This window comes from Vigna unguiculata, chromosome 7 (assembly GCF_004118075.2).
Source record: "Vigna unguiculata cultivar IT97K-499-35 chromosome 7, ASM411807v1, whole genome shotgun sequence".
Taxonomy (NCBI): domain Eukaryota; kingdom Viridiplantae; phylum Streptophyta; class Magnoliopsida; order Fabales; family Fabaceae; genus Vigna; species Vigna unguiculata.
Window position 1 is genome coordinate 10,707,940 of NC_040285.1, and position 24,562 is coordinate 10,732,501.

The 24,562-nt window shown below is 34.9% G+C and overlaps 1 protein-coding gene across 3 annotated transcripts; it reads left to right on the forward strand.

Annotated features, from left to right (window-relative positions):
• The first annotated feature begins 496 nt into the window (after nt 1-496).
• On the forward strand, nt 497-23,709 carry LOC114190459 (EVI5-like protein). Of its 3 annotated transcripts, none has more exons than XR_003605810.1 (18): nt 497-704; nt 1,456-1,525; nt 2,436-3,098; nt 3,187-3,321; nt 3,434-3,547; nt 8,030-8,088; nt 8,660-8,726; nt 8,875-8,926; nt 9,025-9,117; nt 9,226-9,309; nt 9,438-9,856; nt 11,897-11,958; nt 16,796-16,865; nt 20,700-20,780; nt 20,915-21,016; nt 21,844-21,984; nt 22,873-22,963; nt 23,283-23,403. XR_003605810.1 is itself a non-coding variant. In XM_028079352.1 (18 exons), exons 1-18 carry the CDS (start codon nt 658-660, stop codon nt 23,376-23,378), a joined length of 2,430 nt encoding a protein of 809 aa, XP_027935153.1. In that variant the 5' UTR covers nt 497-657; the 3' UTR covers nt 23,379-23,709. The 3 variants fall into 3 exon arrangements, 2 of the variants coding, with proteins under 2 accessions (XP_027935153.1, XP_027935154.1); XM_028079352.1 differs by having other exon boundaries at nt 21,860-21,984; nt 23,283-23,709; XM_028079353.1 differs by lacking the exons at nt 21,844-21,984; nt 22,873-22,963; nt 23,283-23,403 and having other exon boundaries at nt 20,700-20,818; nt 20,915-21,009.
• The last annotated feature ends 853 nt before the right edge of the window (nt 23,710-24,562 follow it).

Consider the following 24,562-nt stretch of genomic DNA (forward strand, 5'->3'; position numbering starts at 1 on the left):
TAAAAAAATAAATGTAAATTCTTTTAAGGTGTTCTTTTTAATAATCGTATGATACATGAACAATGGATGCAAAGAAAATTAGTAACTCTGCAGCTGAGACAAACTTTGAAGATTAAACTTTGTCAGGATAGGATTAGATTAGATTAGATTATATATATATATATATATATATATATATATATTATGACTAAGTATATATGTCATTAGTTATATATTACAACTAAGTATATGTATATTTGTCGAAGAGAATTTTAGGATGTTACATCTTGTTTATAAAAAAATATATTTTTAGAAATATAATTAAAAAAATCTAAAGGATAAAACAATTAATAAACTAATTTATATTAATAGGGTATAAATATTAGACTATATATATATATATATATATAAAAGAAAAAGTATACATGTGTTTTCACTGATTTATTATAATAATTTGATTTATTATTTAACTCTCTGACAGCATAACATCAACGGCTACTACTGTTGCTACAAACACAACAGTTGCAAAACAACTGCGGCGAAAGAAGTTGATTTACAAGGATACAGATGGTGAGCAAGAATGAAGGAAGATTCAGTTAGTCTTTCGTCTTCCTCCGAAACAAACTCACCAAACCCTAATCCTTCTCTCTCTTCGTATTCGCGCCAACGCAACCGAAAATGGCGCACTTCAGTTTCAATCTCCTCCACAATTTCGAACACACCAGGTATGCACGCATGTGTCCATGTACAAAATATATAGAAATCGAATGCTGCATACGATTTTCCACGCGTCCTTGGGCGCAAACTTCTCGTGACTTTGTCCGTTTTGGAATGCTTCTTTGTAGCAGTTACTGTTCACACCGACTGTGAAACAAAAACGACACTGTCGACTCGATCGGTTTTTATCCCGATCGTGAATTCCGAACAAGGTTTTCTTTGGTTGATTATTCGTTCTGGAATCGGTTTAATGAGCGTAGTTGGATCTTGAGTCTGAAATGTGGTGGTACCGTTAGTTAGCACTGTGCGTTTGGTTTTGCGAGCGAAAGCTATGGGCTGTAGAACTGTACCTGTTTTTAAAGTATGTTGTTGTCCTTACTGAGTAAGCGCTCGTTGGAGGTTGATTCCAGGTAGCATACGAATATGGTAGAATTAGTTACATGGATGTGTTACGTGTGTAATATAATTTATTAGTTATTTAGAAATTAGAGAAAAATTAGATAAGGGTTAACAACACTCTTTCAAACATGTTAAAACTTCTTGAAAAAATCTTAGTGATTTGTGATTTTGAACAAATTTCAACGGATAATGGACGGAATGTTAAGATTGTGATGCTCGGCATTTTTATAGAAATTGTAGTTTATGTGCTGGTGATACGTGCAATTGTCTATCTCTGGTTTTGGAAACGAGCGATACTCTGATATTTTTTTTTCTAACTTTCTTCCCAACATAACTATAATTACACGAACTGTTTTGCAGGGATTCGTATGGATTTGCATTAAGGCCTCAATACGCACAACGATACAGGGAGTATTTTCCCATCTACAAGGTATTTTCATGTTTCTGATGATCCAGGTTTAATGTTTCAATCCTATTTTGAATTACGCGTGCAAGAACACATTTCTTTGGGATATTAATCATTTGCGTATTTACGATCAGTGTAATTAAATAGAAGCACTTTAAGGTCCTCATTATTCAAGGGATATAGTTCCTTTATGGGGTAAATATTGAAAGGAGATTTCCCCTTTTCCGTGGGCGCTTTTGTTAAATAGTAAAAAATGACAAACCTTGGCTGTGACTGATAATTTTTGTTATAATCATTCATTATTGTTCCCTCCACTTAAAATTAATTTCCAAGTAAAGTATGAGGACGCATATGTTAACAAAATTATATATTTTACCAATCACCATGACAAAATAGCCCTTTTCAACTAGAATACCTTTATTGGAGAAATGTAATTAATGCTTTCTTGACTTTCTAAAGTATAATTCTTGAGATAAATTAAAACTCCTGAAGTGACGAAATGAGTAGTTACATTAAGAAGATGAAGAATAAAAACCAACGATGACTACATATTTGTTCCAATAGGTATTGTCATGTGTCTTTCTTATGAGAAAAGATATTTCGTTTTTTGAAGAAGTTCAAATAAGACGAGGTTTTTTGACCCTTTTCTATTGGTTCAAAAAGGGTACATAATTTGGGAAGTCATATGGTTAGACGTGAGCAGGCCAGTGTGCATAAGACTCCTACTTAGACGCAGCATTTCAATTTTTTTCCATATGATTTCAAGAAACAAATATACTAAACAACAGAAGTGTGCATTTTAACCCTTTGATACTGCAAAAATGGAGCCTAATTAAATGATCTTATACTTTCAATTCTAAGAACTGGTTTTTTACAATAAGTAGCACAGATTCAATTTATGATCATCCCTAAACTGATATATTCATTAAATTAGGAGGAGGAAGATGAGAGATCAGATAAATGGAGCGACTTTCTTGAACATGCAACTGAATCCTCTCGACCAACTTCTAATGAACATAAAGAAACATTGAAGGCTGAACCTAAAAGTGACGAGGTAAACGAAGAGAGAATTCCACAAAGGCCAAATAATGGGGATGATTCAAGTAGAAGGCAGTTTTGTGAGTTAGGAGAAGAGACTAGCATAGGAGGTGACTCAAGTGACAGGAAGACTTCTGGAGGCACTGAGATAAAAGAGGGTACTACTCCAGGGAGGGTTAGTGAATGCGGTATTTCAAGAGACAGGAATTTTATTTCTCACAGTGCAACCGGAAATATCTCTAGAAAGGAACTGCATCATTGTGAAGAAAGAAAGACTCGTAAGGTTGTTCAACACTGGGCTGAAATTAGGCCATCTCTTATTGCCATTGAAGAAATATTCAGTTCTCGTGTCAAGGGAAAGAAAATGGAAGGTGCAGAAATAAATAGAAATAATAACCATCCTCCATCTATAGAAGAATCTAAACCTGTAGATGATGGTAGCAATGGCTCAAAGGAAGAAAATTCTTTAGTAGATCAGAACTTACCTGAACTTTTCTCTCGATGGAAAGAACTTGAGTCCCTTGTTCAAGGAGGAGTCCCGAAGGATCTTAGAGGAGAGGTAAATTTTTTCTAATTCACTGAAGTTCCTATTTTTGTTGGGGGAAAAGTACTGCAACCTTCCCTACACTACAATATTGTTGTTACAGGTCTGGCAAGCCTTTGTAGGTGTGAAGATGCGACGGGTGGAAGGCTATTATGAGGATCTGTTAGCTCGTAACGAAAGTGAGGAGCAAGATGTCTCATCTGCTGCATTTGGGAAATGGAAAAAGCAGATTGAGAAGGTCATTAGCTGCATGCGCCTTGGACTTTATTTTGATTTGTACGTGCTGCATCTTTTACTTTATATTGAATGCTGGCTCTCTCCTTAGACTAAACCACACTTTTCATTCTCAGGACTTACCACGAACTTTCCCAGGTCACCCTGCTTTGGATGAAAATGGCAGAAATTCCCTGAGGCGTTTACTACTAGCATATGCTCGACATAACCCTCAAGTTGGGTATTGTCAGGTAATTGGAGTTCAAAAGAACCTTTCTTGGTGAATACTGCAACTACTTCCTGATATTCAAGCTTCATCGGATTTGATACTCACAAAATTTGCATCCCTTTCCAAATGAGTATTTTTCATGTGAAGGGACTAGGTCACTTTCCCTTCTATTAAAATTTCTCGTTATTGGTGATGTAATGTTGTAACTGAAAAATCTTTGTATGAATTTGTTGGTTCATTTCTATGTTTTAACTTACAGTTTATATAGAGAATATTTTTCTGCGTGTATTATTGAAATTAATTTGCTTAGAGATAAATGTTGAGTCTAATTTCTTTAACATATAGGTGCTTATCCACTTTACTAATTATTACATATAACAGATGATGGAATTTTTTTTCGAGAACTACAAAATTTGTTTATAGTTGTTGATGTAGTTAAATACTGAAAAGTTCTTCGATTTCTTGTGTCTCATAATTTTCAAATCTCATTCTGTTTCTTGTGTAATGCTGAAAACTTATGCTTGACTCTTTTTGTTGTTTTCTAATATGTGTATAAAAAGCATAATACTCACCTTGACCACAAGTGTGCACTGTTGTCAAGGTGTTATGCTTTTCAAAAAGATCATCAAGTCAGTAATTACTTGATACTGATTGACTTGCATCCTCAGGATACTAGGTTATGGGAAAAAATTTCTTAAGATATCATTTGGTGATCACAGGGCTAACCAATTGAATAAAATAAAAAAAAAATCCAAAACAGAGGTCATGCTTGAAAATAAACTTTGTTATAGGTTTTTCTCACTAGCATTGTTGTTAGTGATCTGCTAAACCCCGCTGGTTAAATTCCTATGACCACTGTCACTACCACTGCTACCAAAGCCTTCAATCTGACTGGCTACCACACTATTGTATTTGCTGTCCTCTGATCTGACAACTCCCAGAGTTGAGCTGCCATCGGTGCAGCCACACGATCGGACACTTATCTCCCATGGTGCATGATGATGTGTCGAACCGCTGTTTTTGTTGCTACTTGCTTTGTTGGAGTCAACCTGAGATGACAGTTCCAAACCTGTTGAACACTTTTGCTTTGGGTGGCATGTCTCTCCCTTGAAAGAGCATTGTTCACGGTTTTCTCTAGTTTGTAATCTTTTAAAACAAGAGAGTTAAGGAATCTCTTCTTTTGGCATTACAACTCCACAAGCAATGTTCGTCTTCTGCATTTGCATGATGATAACTATCTTAACTCAATTTATTGGACTCATTGAAAGGTAAGAGTAGGTTTAACCATATTAAAAGGGAGGCCCACATCCTAGGATGACCCTAATTTCCAAATTTAGGACAATGACTCATGAATTATTACATTGCTATGAGGATCCATGTGCACAAATATTAGTAGAAATTATATGTTCTACTCTAGTGCCTATGAAATTTGGGAAGACTTTGGAAATACTTATTCCATGCCACAAGACATATTTATATGTTATGGGTTAGCAAGCAAGATCTTTGGTGTCAAATAGGGCACTCTCTCTATTGCAGGATACTATAGACCGAAGCTTATGTAGATTGATTTGGACTAGTATCAAAATTTGATGTTTTAGAACGGTATGGATGCTGTCACTTTTTTCTCAGTTTGTTTGTTGGACAATACCATTTGTGTGGCAGAAGACTTGCTTCAAGTTACACGAAAAGAAGAGAACTCTTATTTGTTTGGCAGAAGTAAAAGGTCAGTCCTTAAGGAAGGTTCATCAGGCAATTCTAGATCCTGAAAATTTTGGTAGACTCCTTCATCCTTTTTTATTTTCTAAAGTCTATCTTTCTTTCTTTTTTCGAAGAGTCTGTTGGGTCATTCAAATGCAATGTATTTCATTTTGCAAAGCACCATTGTGCCACATCCTCCGAGTAATACAAAAATAGTTCATCCTTTTTGACTTTATCTCTAGTCGATGTGGAACTTCTAGCACCCCCCCTCACACCGAGGTATTTACATCTCGAGTGTGAGACTTGACATCAATGGATGGTCCGATAGTTGGTAGAATGATATGTCCAACAAACAAAAAATTTCGTTAGGATAGGCTCTATCCATGGTTTCGATACCATGTTAAGTAGTGGACTTTAAGCTTAACTCAATTCTACAAAACCGGTTTGTAAGGTGAGGCTTGCACCCACTTATATACTCTAAATTGACCTTATCTCTAATCAATGTGGGACTTCCAACACTTTTCTTTACTTCAAGTCTCCTTCTTCTTTGCGTGTGTCACTGTTGTGTTTAATCTACCTCCGAATTCTCCACCTCTGCCAATCCTTCAAGTGTATAGTCGACGACAACGTTCTTATCATTCATTAGATGACTCACTTCTATTGTCCAATCCTCCATGTCCTCTGGCTTCGACAATTGAGTCTGAACTTATATTTGCCCCTTGTAAAGGTATATGCTCTACCTATAATCCATCTCCTCATTACACTAGTTTGAGTTACCATACATCATCTCCATCTTTTTATGCCTACCTTTTGTCTATTTCTACTACATCAATTCCAAAATTGGTAGGTGATGCCTTAGGCCATCCTAGTTGGTGTCAGACCATGTTTGATGAAATCAATGCTCTTCGGAGTAGTGTTGGGTCTTTGCTATCAAAGTTGCTACCATAGGATACTATATATTCCTTGGAGGGAACCTTGTTTCTTGGAAAAGTAAGAAGCAAAGTGTTGTTGCTTGATCTAGTGTTGAAGTTGAATATTGATCTGCGGCCCTCTCTACATGTGAACTTGTCTGAATGAAACAACTTCAAGAGTTCAAAATTTTGTGAAAATGAGTAGATGAAGTAGTGTTTGACAACCAGGCAACTCTTCATCTTGCCTCGAATTCGGTGTTTCATGAGAGAACAAAGTATATAGATTGATTGTTATTTTGATAGAGAAAAGTTGTTTTTCAAGGATCTTATTACTAAGTTTGTCAGCTCTAATGAACATCTCACAAACATTCTGACTAAATGTCATAAGGATATGACCTAGGATTCAATTTATATGTTCCAAGCTTGGTGCATATGATCTATATGTTGCAACTTGAATGGGTGTAAAAAGTATACACTGTATTTTTCCATCTCATTTATCTAAGTGTATGCACCTATCAAGAAGGAGATCTTGTTTCTACGTTATTGGTTATGTAAATATAAACCATATTATTTTGCTAGGTCCATCAACTAGTAGTCATCATTAGAAAATTAGTCCTCATTAGCCTAATTATTGTTTTATCCTATATTATTAATTTATTTACTTATTGATCTCTATAATTAACAAGTCACATGTGACTCACATGAGACATAAAACCTCACATTTCATACAAGAACCGTTTCATATTGGTACTACTATTCGTGCATCTTGTGTGGATGCTTTTGAAGTTGTTCCTAATGAGGGTAGCTTTGTTCCCGAGTTAGGATCAACTCTGAAAATTAGATGTCCATAGAGTTTCTTTCGTATACAATATTAGGGAGGACAGAAACAACCTAACATGATCTAAGAACAATTCAATTCCTATGAGCCAGGGGTAAGTGTTCATTCTTTTGATACTCTAAAACCTTTGGAAAGTTTTAGGAAGGAGATTGTTGTTCAAAGGGAATGAAAAAATAAAAATGGAGGTGTATACTAATACAAATTATCTAGGGTATGTTATAGATCAACCTCGATATTTGATGGAAATTCGGTGACTTGAACAAGTAAAAAACAAAAATAGTGTTGCAAAATCTAGTGTAGAGATTGAATTTCAAGCTATGGCACATGGGGCGTTTGTGATATAACTAAGAATTATTCCAAATGATCTTAAAAGTGACATTTGAAAAACCTATGACTCTTTATTGTGATAATAAATCAGCTATTAGCATTGTTCATAACCCAATTCAGCATGATAGGATCAAGCACATAGAGATAGACCTACACTTTATTAAAGAAAAAACTTCATAGTGGCTGTATAACAACTTCTTATGTTCCATCTATGCTCTAGTTAACAGATTTGTTTACAAAAGGTCTTTCCATGCTAGCTGAGGATGATTTAGGGGGAGTGTTGAGTCGCGAGAAAGTACTTTGTTAAGTTACAGGAAAATTTTGTAATCATTACAAGTGTCTTATGTAATATTTCAATTATTCAATTCAGTAAGATCTTTTTCTCTCATACAACTAAATCCTTTTCAAGTTATAGTATATCTAGATTCCTAGGTTCCTACTTCATGTTCGTATCTTAAAGAAAAAAAATGTATTTTTATGAGAAAAGTATTGAATGTTTAAAGCCTTGAGCCTAAGTCAATTGAAAATTTTCTGTGTCCTCTGAAGTGTGAAGTATGACGTGTAATATATTGACATTGCATTTCCGGAGTTCTTGCTTTTGTTTTTTTTATTTTGGTGGTGGTTGTTGTATTTGATGGTATCTAACAATTCTTCAGTGGTGGTAATGATACTCTTCGCTGTTGCCATCAACATAACCTGTCTTTAAATCAAGTTATTTTAATACATGCAGGCAATGAATTTCTTTGCTGGTTTATTGCTACTTCTTATGCCAGAAGAAAATGCCTTTTGGTAAGGTTTGGGAAGCTTTTGTATATTTTTCCCTTGTTGGTCCCTCTTTCCAGCATAGACAATATCTTGGTTAGTTTAATTGAAGATGTACACAGATTGATTTGAGAAATATGTGTGTTGAATGGGTTTGGTATGGTGGCCTGCAGAGAAATCTAAGTTTAACCAAACCCATTTACCCACATACATATATATAATTCTTTTTTTCAGTAAAAAATAATCTTTTTAGACTGACCCACTGACCATTTTGACTAGCCCACAAAACTGGTATTTTGAGAAGGAAAGAAAAGAAGATTAGTAGGTATTTGGATTGGTCTGTTTAATTACGAGCTTGTTAAATGCAAACCTGTTTCGATGTTGGCCTATACTAGTTGGTCTGCATAACTGTGGGCTTAATTGTACCTGTGCATATCTGTCCAGACTTATCCACATAGTACTTTGACCATTTTTTTTATTTTGTTAACTTATTATTAGGTAAACATGATCTTCTTAAAATGCTGTCTGTTAAACATATGACCATATTATTAACAAAACACTTGGTTGTATTATCTAATGTTTTTTTTGTATATCTCAGGGCATTTGTTGGCATTATTGATGAATATTTTGCAGGCTATTATACTGAGGATATGATAGAATCCCAAGTAATGATCATTTTTCCGGTCCTTTTTTCATTTTTGAGAAAGGAAATTTTCTTTATCCTGTTTCCCGAATCACATGCATTTTTTTGATGATTTTAGTATTGAAGTGTTTTAGTTCTCTTTGCAATCATGGAAACTTTTCATGTGTCAGGTGGACCAGCTTATTTTTGAGGAATTGATGCGTGAAAGATTCCCCAAACTGGGTTTGTATTTATTATCTTTGCTCTTCAGTAATCTTCACGCAATTGTCTTTCTGAATCAGCTTGGATCTTTTTTTATTCTACTGATGCTTTTGGTGCAGTTAATCATCTGGATTACTTGGGAGTGCAGGTGCCATGGATATCTGGATCTTGGTTTCTATCAATCTTTGTAAATGTAATTCCTTGGGAAAGTGGTGAGATTTATGTGGAGTGAATATTTTTGTGTCTTTTAATATTACAGCATTGGTTTTTAATTTTGGTTATTCTAAAATGTTATCTTGTTTTGTGTTTCTCTATCTTAGTTCTTCGAGTTTGGGATGTGCTACTATTTGAAGGGAACCGTGTTATGCTATTTCGAACAGCACTGGCTCTAATGGAATTATATGGTATTGAACTTTACTTTCCTGTGTTTGAGTTATCTTTGCAAACTATCATGTGTAAGTTGCAAACAAAATTAAATTATGGTTTGTTATATCTTTTTTAAAATAACACAATTTTTCATCTCTTATTCTAGGTCCGGCATTACTTACAACAAAAGATGCTGGTGATGCAATTACGTTACTGCAATCACTTGTTGGTTCAACATTTGATAGCAGTCAACTTGTCTTTACGGCTTGTATGGGTTATCCAGCAGTGACTGAGGCCAGATTGAACGAACTAAGAGATAAACATCTGCCATCTGTATTAGTTGTCATAGAAGAAAGATCTATGAAGGGAAGGGCTCTTAAGGATTCCAAAGGGATTGCAACTAAACTGTATAGTTTCAAACATGATCGAGGGTCTCGGGTAGAAGAAAGAAAAACCACCGAAGAAAGTGTTGCAGTAGCTGATGCGAGTGTGCAATTAGAATCTCATTCCTCTAATTTAAATGAAATGCTCAATAGCCTCAATGTTGATTCAGAACTGGAGGCCCTTCCAGATCCCCAGGATCAGGTTGCTTCCTCTACAGTCTACACCTCAACATTCACTTTCCTGTTCTCAATTCCCTCCTCTCCCCAAAAAGGCCTTTGTTTGTGAAGTATATTGATATTTACCTGCCATTAACCATAATTTTGACTTACAAATTCACCTTGGTCTACTATTGAAGTGCCTTTGAGATATGACTTTTTTTCTTTTTCTATATTGATCAGGTTAACAGAGTTAACTTAATAGTGGTAAAAGATTCTTGCATGCTTTATGCCAGAAAAACTGTTTCTTGTATTATTCATAGAAGAGCAATTTCTCTCAAATAGAATGCATAGACATAGTAACTGGAAATCCTAATTTATGATGGCTATAATCTAACCCTATAATTCTGGATCAATGGTCTTGTACAATAAATATAAAATATACTCTCAGCCTATTAGTCCTCCTAATTATCCTACTAATTGTGAAATATAATTAAATCTCCTAATTATGTAGTCAAAATTGTAGAAGGAAATATTAACTGCAACATAAATCAAGGGATTCTGACACTTTACAATGTGAAATAAGACACCTACCTGATGTGAAACATATGCATGAGTAATTTTAGTGGTCATGGTATGCTTGATTGTTAAGTTAGTTTTTCATAGTTGCTGCTGCCATGTTATGATTCTGTCTGTGCTGCAGCATTCGAGTCAGTTTCACTTAAAAGATTGAAAAGGAATCATAATAAGATTATCTTTGAATAATTTTGACATATTCTGGCTCTTCTATAGTTATTTGTTGATTTTATATTCCTGAATTTTTCCCTTTCAAATAGATTAAATCTGATGCATCAGAAAATTTACTTTTGAAGATTTGGAAATTTCCCATGTTTTAGATTTAGACCCTAATAGTATACTTAGTGTTAGGCTTTTCTCTACTAGCATGTTAAGCTGAGTGGCCATAGTGTTGTAATTAGTTATGTGGCTATTATTCTGTTTGGACAGCTGGAGTCTGTTGTATAAGTGCTAGATGTCCACTGACTAGCTTGCAGCTCAAGCTATCTGATTGTCTGAATACTTGAGTACTGGAACTCATGATTAATAATTAGTAATTAGTAATACTATACATTTTACGGATTACAAAACTTATCTTTCTTGAATTCTTTAGACCATAAATTCACTACGAGTTGTCTTTTTGCATCCCTATTTTTGATCAATTTAAATCGTGGTCATGGAATAAAGGTGATATACTAGTACAAAGAGTGCTATCTTATAGATTTCTGTCCCACTCAGGCTGTAATAATGATTTGTAAAACTTCTTGTATAATTTTGTTTAGTATAAATAATTTATAGAGGATTATTGTGCAGACTATTAATTATATAAAATGTACGCATTAAGGAAATAAGCATTAGAAGCTTGGTATGCTGTATGCAAATATAGGAAAACTTCTGTTTACTTCCAAAGAAAATGGAGGATAAGTGGATGTCATATTCTTCCTGTAAAAGTGTGCGGTTATAGAAGAATGTAGTATGTGATTGTATATTCTTTGATGAGAAATGCTAAAACTTACTTTCTATCATACTCTTTCGAACTCATTCTCTAACATCGATTGAAATTTATTAGAAATTACAAATTTTTGTGGGTTCCACTTAGTATTTTATGAATCTCTCTTGATTTTGTAGTTTTCAATAAATTTTAATTAATTGTAGAGAATGGATTAGAAAGACTATTACAATAGTGGGGATGGATTGTTGTTATTTGGTTATTGTTTGCATGGCTGAGTTGGCATGAATGAGTGTTGAGTATAGATGCAAGTTGGCATGAGTGAGTGTTGAGTATAGATGCAAAAACCCATCGAATATAATCCTTTGTATATCGTTGTGTTGGTTTGCTGTGTATGACAGTAGTCTTTCCAGTGCTTCAACCACAACTTCATTGATAATAAATTATATTCATGGCATTTCATAATCTATTGTCCTGGCTTAATTTTGAATTACAGTTATATTTTCCCTACAAATAATTACTTTATTATAATCAACTCTTGTGCAACTCTTTAAGTTTCAATCATTAACAGCTTCTGTGCAGGTGGTTTGGTTGAAGGTTGAATTATGCAGGTTGCTGGAGGAGCAAAGATCTGCCATACTCAGGTCATTGTTTTTTTGGAGTTCAAATTGAAAATCTAGCTCTTTAAAACTTTTGTTTCCCCGGCTTGCATCTTATAAAAGAAAGTCACTAGAATATAACTGTAAAAACTGTACCTGTTAAGTTTAGATATTGCAAATTAAATGTACATTATTTTAGTTTATTAGGTTTTTTGTTTAGGAATTAAGGGAGCATCCAGTCAGTAAGAGAATTTTTAGTTTCCCTAAAATCTGAAATTGAGAATCCTAAAATTAAGTGATTCTTTTCAGAAGTCTCTGCATTGGAAGTTGTTTTGTATGTAGCCTTATATATGCCTGTCTAATATCATTTTTGTGGTTTTCCATAGGTATCTATGAGATAAATTGGTTTTGATTCTTTGTCAATTCTCTATTCATAAATAGAAAAGATGCATTTAAAACTATAGAATTGTATATGTTTTGAATGTATTGTGTGTATAATGCATAGCACACAATATGTATTTGTACTATTGAATACAATCAATTACAATAAAGGCACATAATAATATGGAATCAATTACCCAAATTTACAAGATTATGTAATGGTTGATTTCCTAGAAATTTGTAACCGTTGATTATATTCCAACACTCCCCCTCAAGCTGGAGCATATATGTCATATGCACCAAGTTTGTTACAAATGTACTCAATCCGAGGGCCTCTAAGGGACTTGGTGAATACATTAGCCAACAGATTGTTAGAGGTGACAAAATCAGTAGCGATTTCTCAAGGGAGCACCTTTTCTCTAACAGTGATAATCAATTTCAATGTGAAGTGCAGCTTGATTGTCACAAATAAGCTTTGTTTCATGGATGTCCCCTATTTTTAGCTGTAGTAGTTGCCTAAGCCACGTAAGCTCACAAGTGGCTGCTGCCATAGCACGATATTCTGCTTCTACACTAGATCTGACAACTATATTTTGCTTCTTGCTCCTCCATGAGATAAGGTTACCTCCGATAAAAACATAGTACCCATAAGTGGATCTTCTATCTGATGGTGATCTTGCCCAATCCACATTAGAGTAACAAGTGACCTTAGTACTGCCTTTGTCTTCATATAATAATCCTTGTCCTCGAGCCTTTTTTATGTACCGAAGAATACGTATCACAACATCCCAATGACTATCACAAGGAGCATTTAGAAATTGGCTTACCACACTAACCGCGAAAGTGATGTCGGGTCTGTTGATTGTGAGATAGTTAAGTCTACCTACCAGGCGACGATATCTTTCTGGGTCTTTCGATGGCTCCCTCTGACCCGGAAGAAGCTTGATATTGCAATCCATAGGAGTATCACAAGGACGACAGTCAAGCATAGCAGTTTCAGTAAGAATGTCCAGGGCATACTAACATTGATTAATGACAATTCCAAAAGCAAATTGAGCAACTTCAATGCCTAAGAAATATTTGAGAGGGCCCAAAGTTTTAGTATGAAATTGCTGTGAAAGGTGCTCTTTGAGTTGCCGAATTCCAGGCTCATCATCACCCGTGATGACAATGTCATCAACATAAACAACAAGGTAAATGCACTTGCCAGAAGAGGAATAAAAGTAGAAGACAGAGTGATCAACCTCACACCTAGTCATGCCAAACTGAATTAAGACAGAATTGAAACGACCAAACCAAGTCCGAGGAGATTTCTTCAAACCATAGAGAGTCCGTTGAAGCTTACAAACAAGACAAGAATCACCGAGAGCAAGAAAAGTAGGGGGTTGTTCCATATAAACTTCTTCCTACAATTCACCATTAAGATTGCATTTTTAATATATAGTTGATGAAGAGGCCAATGATGAATAACAACCATAGCCAGAAAGAAACAAACATAAGTTATTTTGGCCACAGGAGAAAAGGTGTCCCCATAATCTAGACCAAAAATCTGTGTATATCCTTTGGCGACCTAACGAGCTTTTAACTGATCATAATGACCATCAGGTCCAATTTTCACTATATAAACCCAACGACAGCCAACAAATTGCTTGCCAGGAGGTAAAGGAACAAGTTCCCATGAGTCATTAGAATGTAAGGCTACCATCACCTCTACCATTGCTTGATGCTAGCCAAGATCAGCCATGACTTCACTTGTAATCTTAGAAATAGATACAAAATCCAAAGAAGAAACAAAGGAGAAATAGGATGGAGATAAACGATCATAATTAATGGTAAAAGCATAGAGAGTTTGGATTACGAGAGGAACGAATATCTTTTCGTATCGCAAAAGGAAGTTCAGGTGCAGGAGGCGTGGGCGAAGGGGCGATTGGAGCAAGAGATGATGGTTGAGGATTAGTAGTGTGAGTCACAATTAGAGTTTGAACCTGTCTATGGTATTGAAGCAAAGGACATTGAGGAAAAGCAATTACTTGAGCCGGAACAGGCGAGACTTCTAAAGATTCTACTGTAAGATTAACATCTAATATAGTAGAAGTGTAGAACGGGGTAGTCTCGAAAAAGGTGACATCAGTAGAAACTATATATTGTTGAACTTGAGGAGAAAAACAACGGTAGCCCTTTTGAAGGTGTGAGAAACCAAGGAAAATACATTTGAGAGATTTGGTCGAAAGTTTATCTTTACCTAGAGTAAGGTCATGGACGAAGTATGTACAACCAAAGACACGAAGAGGAATGGAGTAAAGATATTGTGTTGGATATAAGAGAGTGCGAGGAACCTGATTATAAAGGACAGAGGAAGGCATATGGTTGATAAAATAACATGTTGTCAAAATGGTATTTCCCCAGAATCGAAGAGGAATATTGTGGTGAAGAAGAGTACGAGCAGTTTCAACCAAGTGCCAATTCTTTCTTTTGGGGAGACCATTCTGTTGTGGTGTGAGAGCAAGATGTTTGATGGCGGATACCCTGTGAACTCATAAAAGACTGAAATTGGGAAGAAATATATTCACGAGCATTGTTAGTGCGTAAAATTTTAATAGATGTGTCAAATTGATTTTGAATTTTAGTCAAGAAACCTTGGAACATAGAAAAAACATCAGAATGATTTTTCATCAAGAATACCCAAGTACATCGGGAGAAATTGTCAATGAAAGTAACAAAATAATAAAAACCCAGTAGAATAGACATGACTAGGACCCCAAATATCAGAGTGAACTAAGGCAAAAGGTGACAAAGCACTTTTATTAACTCGAGTACCATATGTATGACGAGGGTGTTTTCCTAACTGACAAGACTCACATTGAAAAGACAAACTATGTGAAAGACTGGGAAGCATGAGATGCATTTTGGTAGGATTAGGATGACTAAGCGTTGATGCTCAAGAGCTTGAGATGCAGTGGAGATACAAGCAACTAATTGTGACAGATAGTATAATTCTCGAGACTCATGTCCTGCTTCAATCGTCTGTCCAGTATGCCAATCCTAAACAAGAACATAATTATTAACAAAAAGAACATAGTCAATTTGGGGGCGAGTGAGCTTGCTTATGGAGATTAAATTAAAAGGACAACCGGGAATATAAAGCACAGAATCTAGGGTAAGATTAGAAGAAGAGCGTGTTTGACGAATGCCATGAACTTTTATTTGACTGCCATTTTCCATGGTAATGAGAGAAAAAAGACTTGTTACCAGACATATGATCAGAGGCCCCGGAGTCAAGAATCCAAGGTCCAACGGAGGAGGACTTAGAAACATAAGCTACAGGATTACCAGATTGAGCAATGACGACGACAGGTTGTGTAGGCTGCATGGCTGCCTTGTATTGGAGAAACTCATTATTGGCATCAATTGAAATTGAAACCTCATTTGATAGTTTTGGAGGATTGACTTGAGGAATATTAGTTGTCTTGTGTTGCTATCGTGCCTTTGTACAACATTCTGCCTCATTGTAGACAAAAATTGCAATGATGGCGTTTATCACGATATCTACAATGACTTGAGTGTGAGCTTTTGGAAGCCATGGGACAAGTACCTGACATGGGCTAAAAAGGGCGGCATGGGTGTGAGGAAGGAGATAGAGGGTGAACCGGAAGGTGGGTCATGCCGGAATAATGAGCAAAACGCAAGCAGAGACAGGTGTGTGATACAGATGGATCGGGAAGAAACCACGCGTGAGCACGGTGCAGCGGCAGATCGGAACGGTGAACAAAGTGTGGTGGTGGTCGTCGGAGGGAGACGGTCCGGATCGCAGTGGGCACCGGAGAAAAAGAAGCTCGATGACAAAACAAAGGGGCGCACAATGACTGCGGGTACTATTCACCCGAAAAAAAAAAAGAAAAAGAATTTAAGATTGAAACCTTAAACTATTGACCATATAGAATTGTATGTTCTGAATGTATTGTGTGTATAATTTAGAGCGTACAATATGTATTTATACTATTCAATAAAATCAATTACAATAAAGGCACATAATAATAGGGAATCAATCACCATAATTTATGAGATTATGTAACGGTTAATATCCTAGAAATCTGTAACCGTTAATTATATTCTAACAAAAAGTATTAATGCCAAATATTTTAATTCCTAATTTATACAACCTAATTTAGGAATTCTAAATATCTGCAAGTTAAGGGGATTCCTGATAATTCTAAATAGATTTAAATATACTTTTTATCAATGCAATATACTGCTCCTCATATTTAAAAAAAAAATGGTCCTTGTAATGTATCTATTTTTTGTCTTAGTCCCTATAATTTGTTGTCCATTTTGAGTTGATCTATTTGAAAAAAGGTTGTATGACTAAAGCATTATACAAGCACTAAACCAAAATAACAAGGACCAAAAAAGAAAATATAATTTTACAGGGACCATTTAACAAAAATTCAAGGACCAAAACCAATTGACTCATTTTTGTGTATGTGTTTCCAACCTTGAACAGGGCTGAGGAGTTAGAAACAGCTTTCATGGAGATGGTGAAGGAAGACAACCGTCTGGAGTTGAATGCAAGGGTATATCTCTTTGGATGATCCATCTTCTTGTGTGACCTTTCACATTTTTGGTATTTTATTGAGTAAAAATTAGAAATTATTATTTGTTTTTGCTCATTTGAAATGTATATTGACTAAATTATGGTCTTTCAACTATATATATGGATAATCAAGATTTAATTTTCCTTAAATTAACACCTTATAAAGAACGTCACTTGACTTGTTTTAAACTAAACAGTTCATGCAAAGATCTATTGATCAATATTTCTCTGCCTCCAAGAAGTAGCAGAGGGAGAAAAGACTAAAGACAACACGAGAAATAATTTATAAAGACCTTAACTCTATATGGATTTTATGAAGTTTTGGCTTTCAATAAAAAGCCAAAAGGCATTCAAAAATAAATACAGCAAATTGCCACCTAATGGTATTAAGCTTAGTTGTTGACATATCTGAAGCTATCGAATTTTAAGAGATTAGGTAGAGAGAGGGAGAAGAGAGATCAAAGAGAATGATACACCGAATTGATATTAATTGAGTTGTATTACAATGTAAAGTTCATAAACTTAGAGCATTATATATATATATATATATATATATATATATATATATATATATATATATATATATATATATATATATTGTTAGAAGGATATTAAATGCATTACAAAAGTTGTTGGTAGGATATTAAATATATTAATATAAGCTAATTTGTTAGAAGATTCTAGATCTCAGATGAATACGAAAAACTTAGTAATAGAAAATCCTAATTTATGATAGACACAATTTATTCCTATAATTCAAGATCAATGATCCTATATAATAAATATAAAATGTACTATCAGTCATTAATATTGTTAGATATACTGCGTTAATTAGGGAAAAATAGTGTCTATTGTTTATTAGGGAAAATTGACATTATTTGGTATTGGTAGATATTGTTCATATTGTTCATTATAAAATATTCTATTTATCATATTTTCTGTTTGGTCGCCATATACAATTGTATCACTTTATTATAAATACATTCACCCTATGTGTATTTTAGACACAAGGGAGATTAACCCTATACAATTTTTCTCAATATTCAACATGGTATCTAGAGCTCAAGGTTATTTTGACATTTTATTTTCGTTGCCCGTGCCAATGCAACCGCTGCCGCCATCCATCAGAGTGTCAGTTCCGACCGGTGACCACATGGTTTTGATCGCCTCAGCTAGGCAATCTCAACGCTGCAAGGAGGCTCCCTAAGACGCCGTTCACCGCCACACCTCCTCCCATTTCGTCGTCGTGCGTGGCGGTGTGTCGTCCGTCCTTTTTGGCAGCAATCACCTATGTCAGAATCGTGTGGTCCTGCTCTTTCTGGATTTGGTCTCGTTGATCCAGTCGAACCTCTTTGGTATGTTAGGGTTTTTCTCTCTCTTCCTCTATGGCGTCTTTCACTGCCTCATCCAATTCTAAAATTTTTTCTACAATCACCAGTTTGTCTGACTGGTCCATCTTCACTAACTACGTCAATGTGAATTTGCCCATTAATAAGATAGATGGCACGAATTATGTGACTTAGGCGTTAGACATTAAACATTGGCTTGAGAGTTAGGGGTATCTTGATCATCTTACTAAAAAAGTGACTGATATTGTTCCTGGTGATTTTTCACGTTGGAAGAGAATTGATGATCATATATGCATGGTTCTCAAGAATACAATCCAATCCTCTTTAAAACAAATGTTGTCGGCTTATAACACATGTTCTGAAGTCTGGGAACAAGCCAAATTGTTATACACCAATGATACTCAACATCTTTATGGTGTTTGTCACAACCTTTTTGATGTTGTTGCTCCTCCCAATCAGGACCCTATGGCTGATTATTTGGGTAAGATACATGCTCTTTTTCATGAATTTAATGAGTTATTACCTCCTGTCTCTACTCCTGCTTAAGAATTAGAGCAACAGTCAAAGTTTTTCATGGTTTTTACTTTACACGGATTTGCCGATAAATATTCCCATGTTCGTGTTCAGATTTTGGGTTCTCCTGTTCTACCCAATTTTACTTTTACTTGTTCCACCCTTTTGTGTGTGCCATGTAAACCTCTCAATGATCCACTTATTTCTAGCCATGGATGCTCTTCAACAATGGCATCTTTATCAACTGAATGTCAAAAATGTTTTCCTTAACGAATATTTGCAGGAAAAAATTTATATGGAGCAATCTTCCAAATTTGTTGCTCAGGAGGAGTCTTTTGGATTGGTATGTCATCTTCACAATCTTTATATGGCCTAAAATAGTCTCCTAGGACTTGGTTTGGCAAATTTAGCAGTGTTGTTCAACAGTTTGGTATGACTAGAAGTGAGACAGATCATTTAGTCTTTTATTGTCACTCAAGTACTGTTCTTATAAGTAGTGACCACCATGGCATCTCCCAAATGAAACAACACCTTTGTCATCATTTTCAAAATAAAGATCTTGGCAAACTCAAATATTTCTTGGGTATAGAGGTAGCACAGTCCAACGATGGTATTGTTATATCTCAAAGGAAGTATGCATTGGATATTTTGGAGGAAATTTGATTGATGAATTCAAAACCTGTTGACACACCCATGGATCCTAATACCAAACTCCTACCCAAATCAAGGGGAGCCTATTTTAGATCCTTAGTAGTATAGAAGATTGGTTGAAAAATTAAATTACCTTACGGTTACTCGTTTTGACATTTCCTTTATAGTCAGTGTGGTGAGCCAATTTCTCAATTTGCCATGTTAATATCATTGGAATGTAGTCATCTGTATATTAAAGTATATTAAAAGATCTCCTGGAAAAAGGTTTGTTATATGGTTCTAATAATCACACAAGAGTTGTTTGCTATTAAGATGTTGATTGGGCAGAATATCCTTTTGATAGAAGATCTACTTCCGAGGATTGTATTTCCATTGGTGGTAAATTGATTTCTTGGAAGAGCAAGAAACAAAGTGTTATGGCAAGATCTAGTGCAAAAGCATAGTATAGAGTTATGGCCTCAGCTACTTGTGAACTTGTTTGGCTTAAGCAATTGCTTATAGAATTACAATTTGGAGATGTCACTCAAATGACATTTATAGACAATCAGGCTGCACTTCATATCAGTTCTAATCCTGTCTTTCACGAGAGGATCAAATACATTGAGATCGACTGCCATTTCATTCAAGAAAATATTGTATCTAGAGACAACAAGACTGAATTTGTTAACTCAAATGATCATTAGCAGATTTTTTCACTAAGTCTTTAAGGAGACCGATAATTGATTATATTTGTAACAAGGTTGGTACATAGGACTTAGATGCACCAGTTTGAGGAAGAGTGTTAGATATATCGTGATACATAGGGAAACATAGCTTCTATTGTTTATTAGGAAAAATAGACATTGTTTGATATTGGTAGAAATTGTTGATATTGTTTACTACAATATCTTCTATTTACCATATTTATGTTTGGTTGCCATATATACTGGTATCACTCTTTATTATAAATATATTCATCCTATGTGTATTTTAGACAAAAAGAAGATTAACCTTATACAGTTTTTCTCAATATTCAACAAATATCTATAGTATAAATCAAGGGATTCTAACTATCTTCTAGACATCATTACACTAAACAGAAGCTTGGGGCATGTTTTTGTATAAATAATATAAATAACATTGTTGAATCGTGCAATTAGCATGGAGTACTTTTTACCTAACCCCATAAAAAAGGCATAAATACTCGAAAAACTTGCTCAGTTTCCATGTCCAATGATGTTTACAATTTCTTTTCCTCTACAAAATAATTTTCTCCTGGTCTTTTGAATTGTGCGGCTTACAAAAATGTTTCAATCATACAGATTGAGCAATTGGAGCAGGAGGTAGCCGAGTTACAACAAGCCCTTGATGATAAGAAAGAACAAGAAGTTGTCATGCTGCAGGTTCTAGTGTGCACCTGTTTTCTCCAGTGTCTATTTCTGTAAGCTTATATGCAAAAATGAATAAATAAATAGAGATTAAGAAGAATGTCTTTATATGTCATAGAGAAAACTTTGAAATCTTCTCCGTGCTACAGGTTCTAGTGCGGCTAGAGCAGGACCAAAAAGTTACTGAAGATGCTCGCAGAAGAGCAGAGCAAGGACTAGCAGCTCAGAAATTAGAAGTTCATGAGCTTCAGGTATCCTTTCCCCCTTATTATTGTTGTGATGCAGGTCATTCATTACTTTCAGCGGAGTAAAATTTGCAAACAAAAATCATACTTGGAATATCATTACTCATTTGGGATAGTAAAATTTAAATAAAAAACTGTTTATGAATCATCTGATAAGGTATCCTCATCTAAATCTGAATTTCATTGAGATGCATTATGGTTTTAATATTTTTTCACTAGTGCTATCAGTATAGGTTTGAGTACTTTTCTGTATGTCTCATGTCTGATAAGAATAAAAAGGCATGAGTAATTTAGAAGTAAAATAACTGATACACTCCAAATATTTTGTTATATATTTACTTATTCCTTTTCTCTCGGTAATGTTCTTGCAAAGAAAATATTCTTTGCTAAGTGGTTGTATTGAGCTCACAATGTGCTGCAGATGGTTTTGTTTTTTTGGCTAAATGGATATAGTTAATTATGATTGACAGATACTATTTTCTCTGTCTTTGTTTTAAAGGTAAAATGTAATTTAGAGTCCCTCAATTTTCGGTTAAAATTGCTTAGTTCCCACATTTTGAAACACAAATTTTGGTCGTAGCTCTCCTTTTTTATTATAACGGGTGAAGTTTTTCCCTACTTTATGGACAAGCGACCAAGTTCACAAATTATCAAATTAAGGAACCAAAAACACATTTTATCTAAGTGTTTAATTTAATCTATATACCCTCAATATGTCCATGGAATTGAAGAGCTTTCTAATAAGACGTGCTGATCTATTTCCCAGAGAGAAATAAGTAACCACACAGCTGATTGTTAAGGATCTTACTAGACATGATTACATCTATTTCCAGTATAATAAATATGCAGGAAAAGTACGACAAGGCCGTGCAATCAATTGCTGATATGCAAAAGCGAGTTGTTATGGCAGAAAGTATGTTGGAGGCTACCCTTCAATATGAGTCTGGCCAATCTAAAGCACTTTCTTCTCCAAGGTACAAAATTATTTCAGTCATTGCCTGTTATAAGTTATAATTTCCCTTTGCACAAGGTCTTTGAACTCAATATCTCGAGACCACTGTAATTTCATTTGTGAACCTCTACTTGAGCATTCATAATTTCATACACCTGTTTGAGAAAATTGTTCTCAAAGTGTCTCGCATTATGATTACTAGCCCGGGTTTATTTTTATAATTTTTTTCCTTGACAAATACCAGATAGTAAAGTAAAGCAACTTTAGATAACTCTCCAGGTTTAGAACAGATGAAAATTGCCTCTTTGAGAAGTCCCAATAGTATTGCAAAACAAAGTTGATTATTTTCTGTGCTGTACTGGGTAAACTATGAAATGCAGAAAAAGTTTAAAAACTAGCCCGTATTGTATTGCAAAACAAAGTTAAAAAAAAAATGTGATGTACTTCGTAAACTATGACATGCAGAAATATTTTTTAAAATGGCCCAAGATGGGGCTTTAATGAAAGGCTTGGAATCTCTGGGTAAATATCATTGTTTGCATTTCTCGGGTGCTGAACTGGAAGTAACTCCAAAATTAAAATTATATTGAAAGTATTAGTCACTCTTAGTTTTATATAGTATTCAGGGAAACCTTCAAAATTTCAAATATGATTTTCTAATATAGGTTGTAAGCTTTCACCTTAAGTTTTACAGAAGCTGTGACTGACTTCTAATGCTTGTTCACTTCACCGTAAATAATGTCTGTTCTGTCATCTGAGTCCTGTGGACGTAACCCAGTTCCCATGGATTTGTGGGGAAGAATTCCAATAGAAAGAGCTTGATGCATGTATGATATATAATATATACTAAATCCATTTATTTTGAAGACCAAATTCTATTTGCTCAACTTCATTGGAGCTATTTTTGTAGGGCTGGTCGTGTACAAAGCCCAAAGTCTGATAACCCCTCCCGGAAAATTGGTTTGCTAAGGTTTGGACTTGGCTGGCGTGACAAAAACAAGGTAAAATATTTTCTCAACTCTGTCTCCCTATTACCCGTATTCTTGCAGGAGACCTGTAATTTGGTTATATACAATTATGAGTTCCCTATTCGTTGGTTGGTATGCCAGTCCAACTGACAATTTATTGAAATTCAATTTTACTGCAAAAGTTTCAAGGAACAAGGTTGTGTACTTTTAGTTCGGGGTATTAATTAATCTTCGAAGGTGTTCCCAAATCGTATAATACTAATATGTCCATATGGTTGTGTTTACTGGTCTGTTTGGGCTGATAGGAGCTTATTTTTTGTAAAGATTTTCTCTTACACATCCTATGAAACAGGGAAAACCAAATGCTGAGACCGAGGAAGCTGGCGAAAGTTTGCATAGTAATGGCTCTCCGAAAAAAGAATCCGATACCCAAGAAACTGATAGATAGAATTCACATGTGCCACAAGAATCCCACCCGTTGCGTTCCTGCTACTAAGGAGTTATTAGTAGTTTCTGATTATAACTGCCCAATTTTCTATGTTAATTGTCTCATAAAGTTAGGGGAGGAATCCATTGTGAGGAATGTTTTATATGTTGATAGGCCAATTAGATGTAGAAAGCACATTCTGTCTTTGACTAAAACTACCCAGTCTTTCGAAAACGCTGTGTCTTTATCTGTTTTTATATAAATTAGGCGGAACAACCGTGCCATTACCATAGTTTAACGCCTGCAAATATGCACTTCCTTCGTCCACATGCATGAACAGTTCAGACATAAATATGAAACAGTGGAGGACTTGTTCTCTTAAAATAATTTTCATTTTAGTTTTTCTCAAGCCAAGAATTACTCTTTAGAGGATAAATTGTTTTCATAATATCTGATTGCAAAGGCAATGATTAAGATTGTAATAGAACACGTTCATATAGATAACTATCCATCAAATTGATAAATCGTCACAATTGATATATTAATTACCAACTATAATGTGAAGTGCGATCCCTTTTCTTGAGTTATAACCATATTTTAATAAACAATATTTAGACCTCATTTATTGGGTGGCGGTAAACCAAAATGTTTTCAATTTTTTTTTTTTTAAATCACATATGAAGTTGTCTTTTAATATTATCAAAACGTAAAAATTTTAAGAGGTCTAGGATTCTTGCAAAATTTGTAAAAGCTCGTTACATTTCTAGAGACAGAAGTCGTCATGCATCAGCGCTTAGGTTTACTTAAAAAATTATGTGCTAAGAAAATTCTCGTCAACAACATCTCTTAAAGAAAACAAGTATCAGTTTGTCAATATAAAACGGTAACTGAGCCAGGTTCCACGCCAAATAGGTTTATTTTAGGTCCCCACGCCCTTCGTTTTCCAATTCAGCATCTCGTGGTTTTATTGGGATTATGCTACGACATTTAATCATCATAAGCGTGCACGTGTGATTGCAAGGAAACTCGGGTCAAGTATGTGCTACGAAAGTGTATTCAAGAGCGATTGCACCGCGTAAAACAGTATAAAAAGTTACATTTAAAATCTGTACACGACAATATAAACATCTAAACAAGACGAAAGTAGGAGATAACACATGATATTATGTTATACTTCATTGGTTGAAAAAGCCAAATTTTATAGA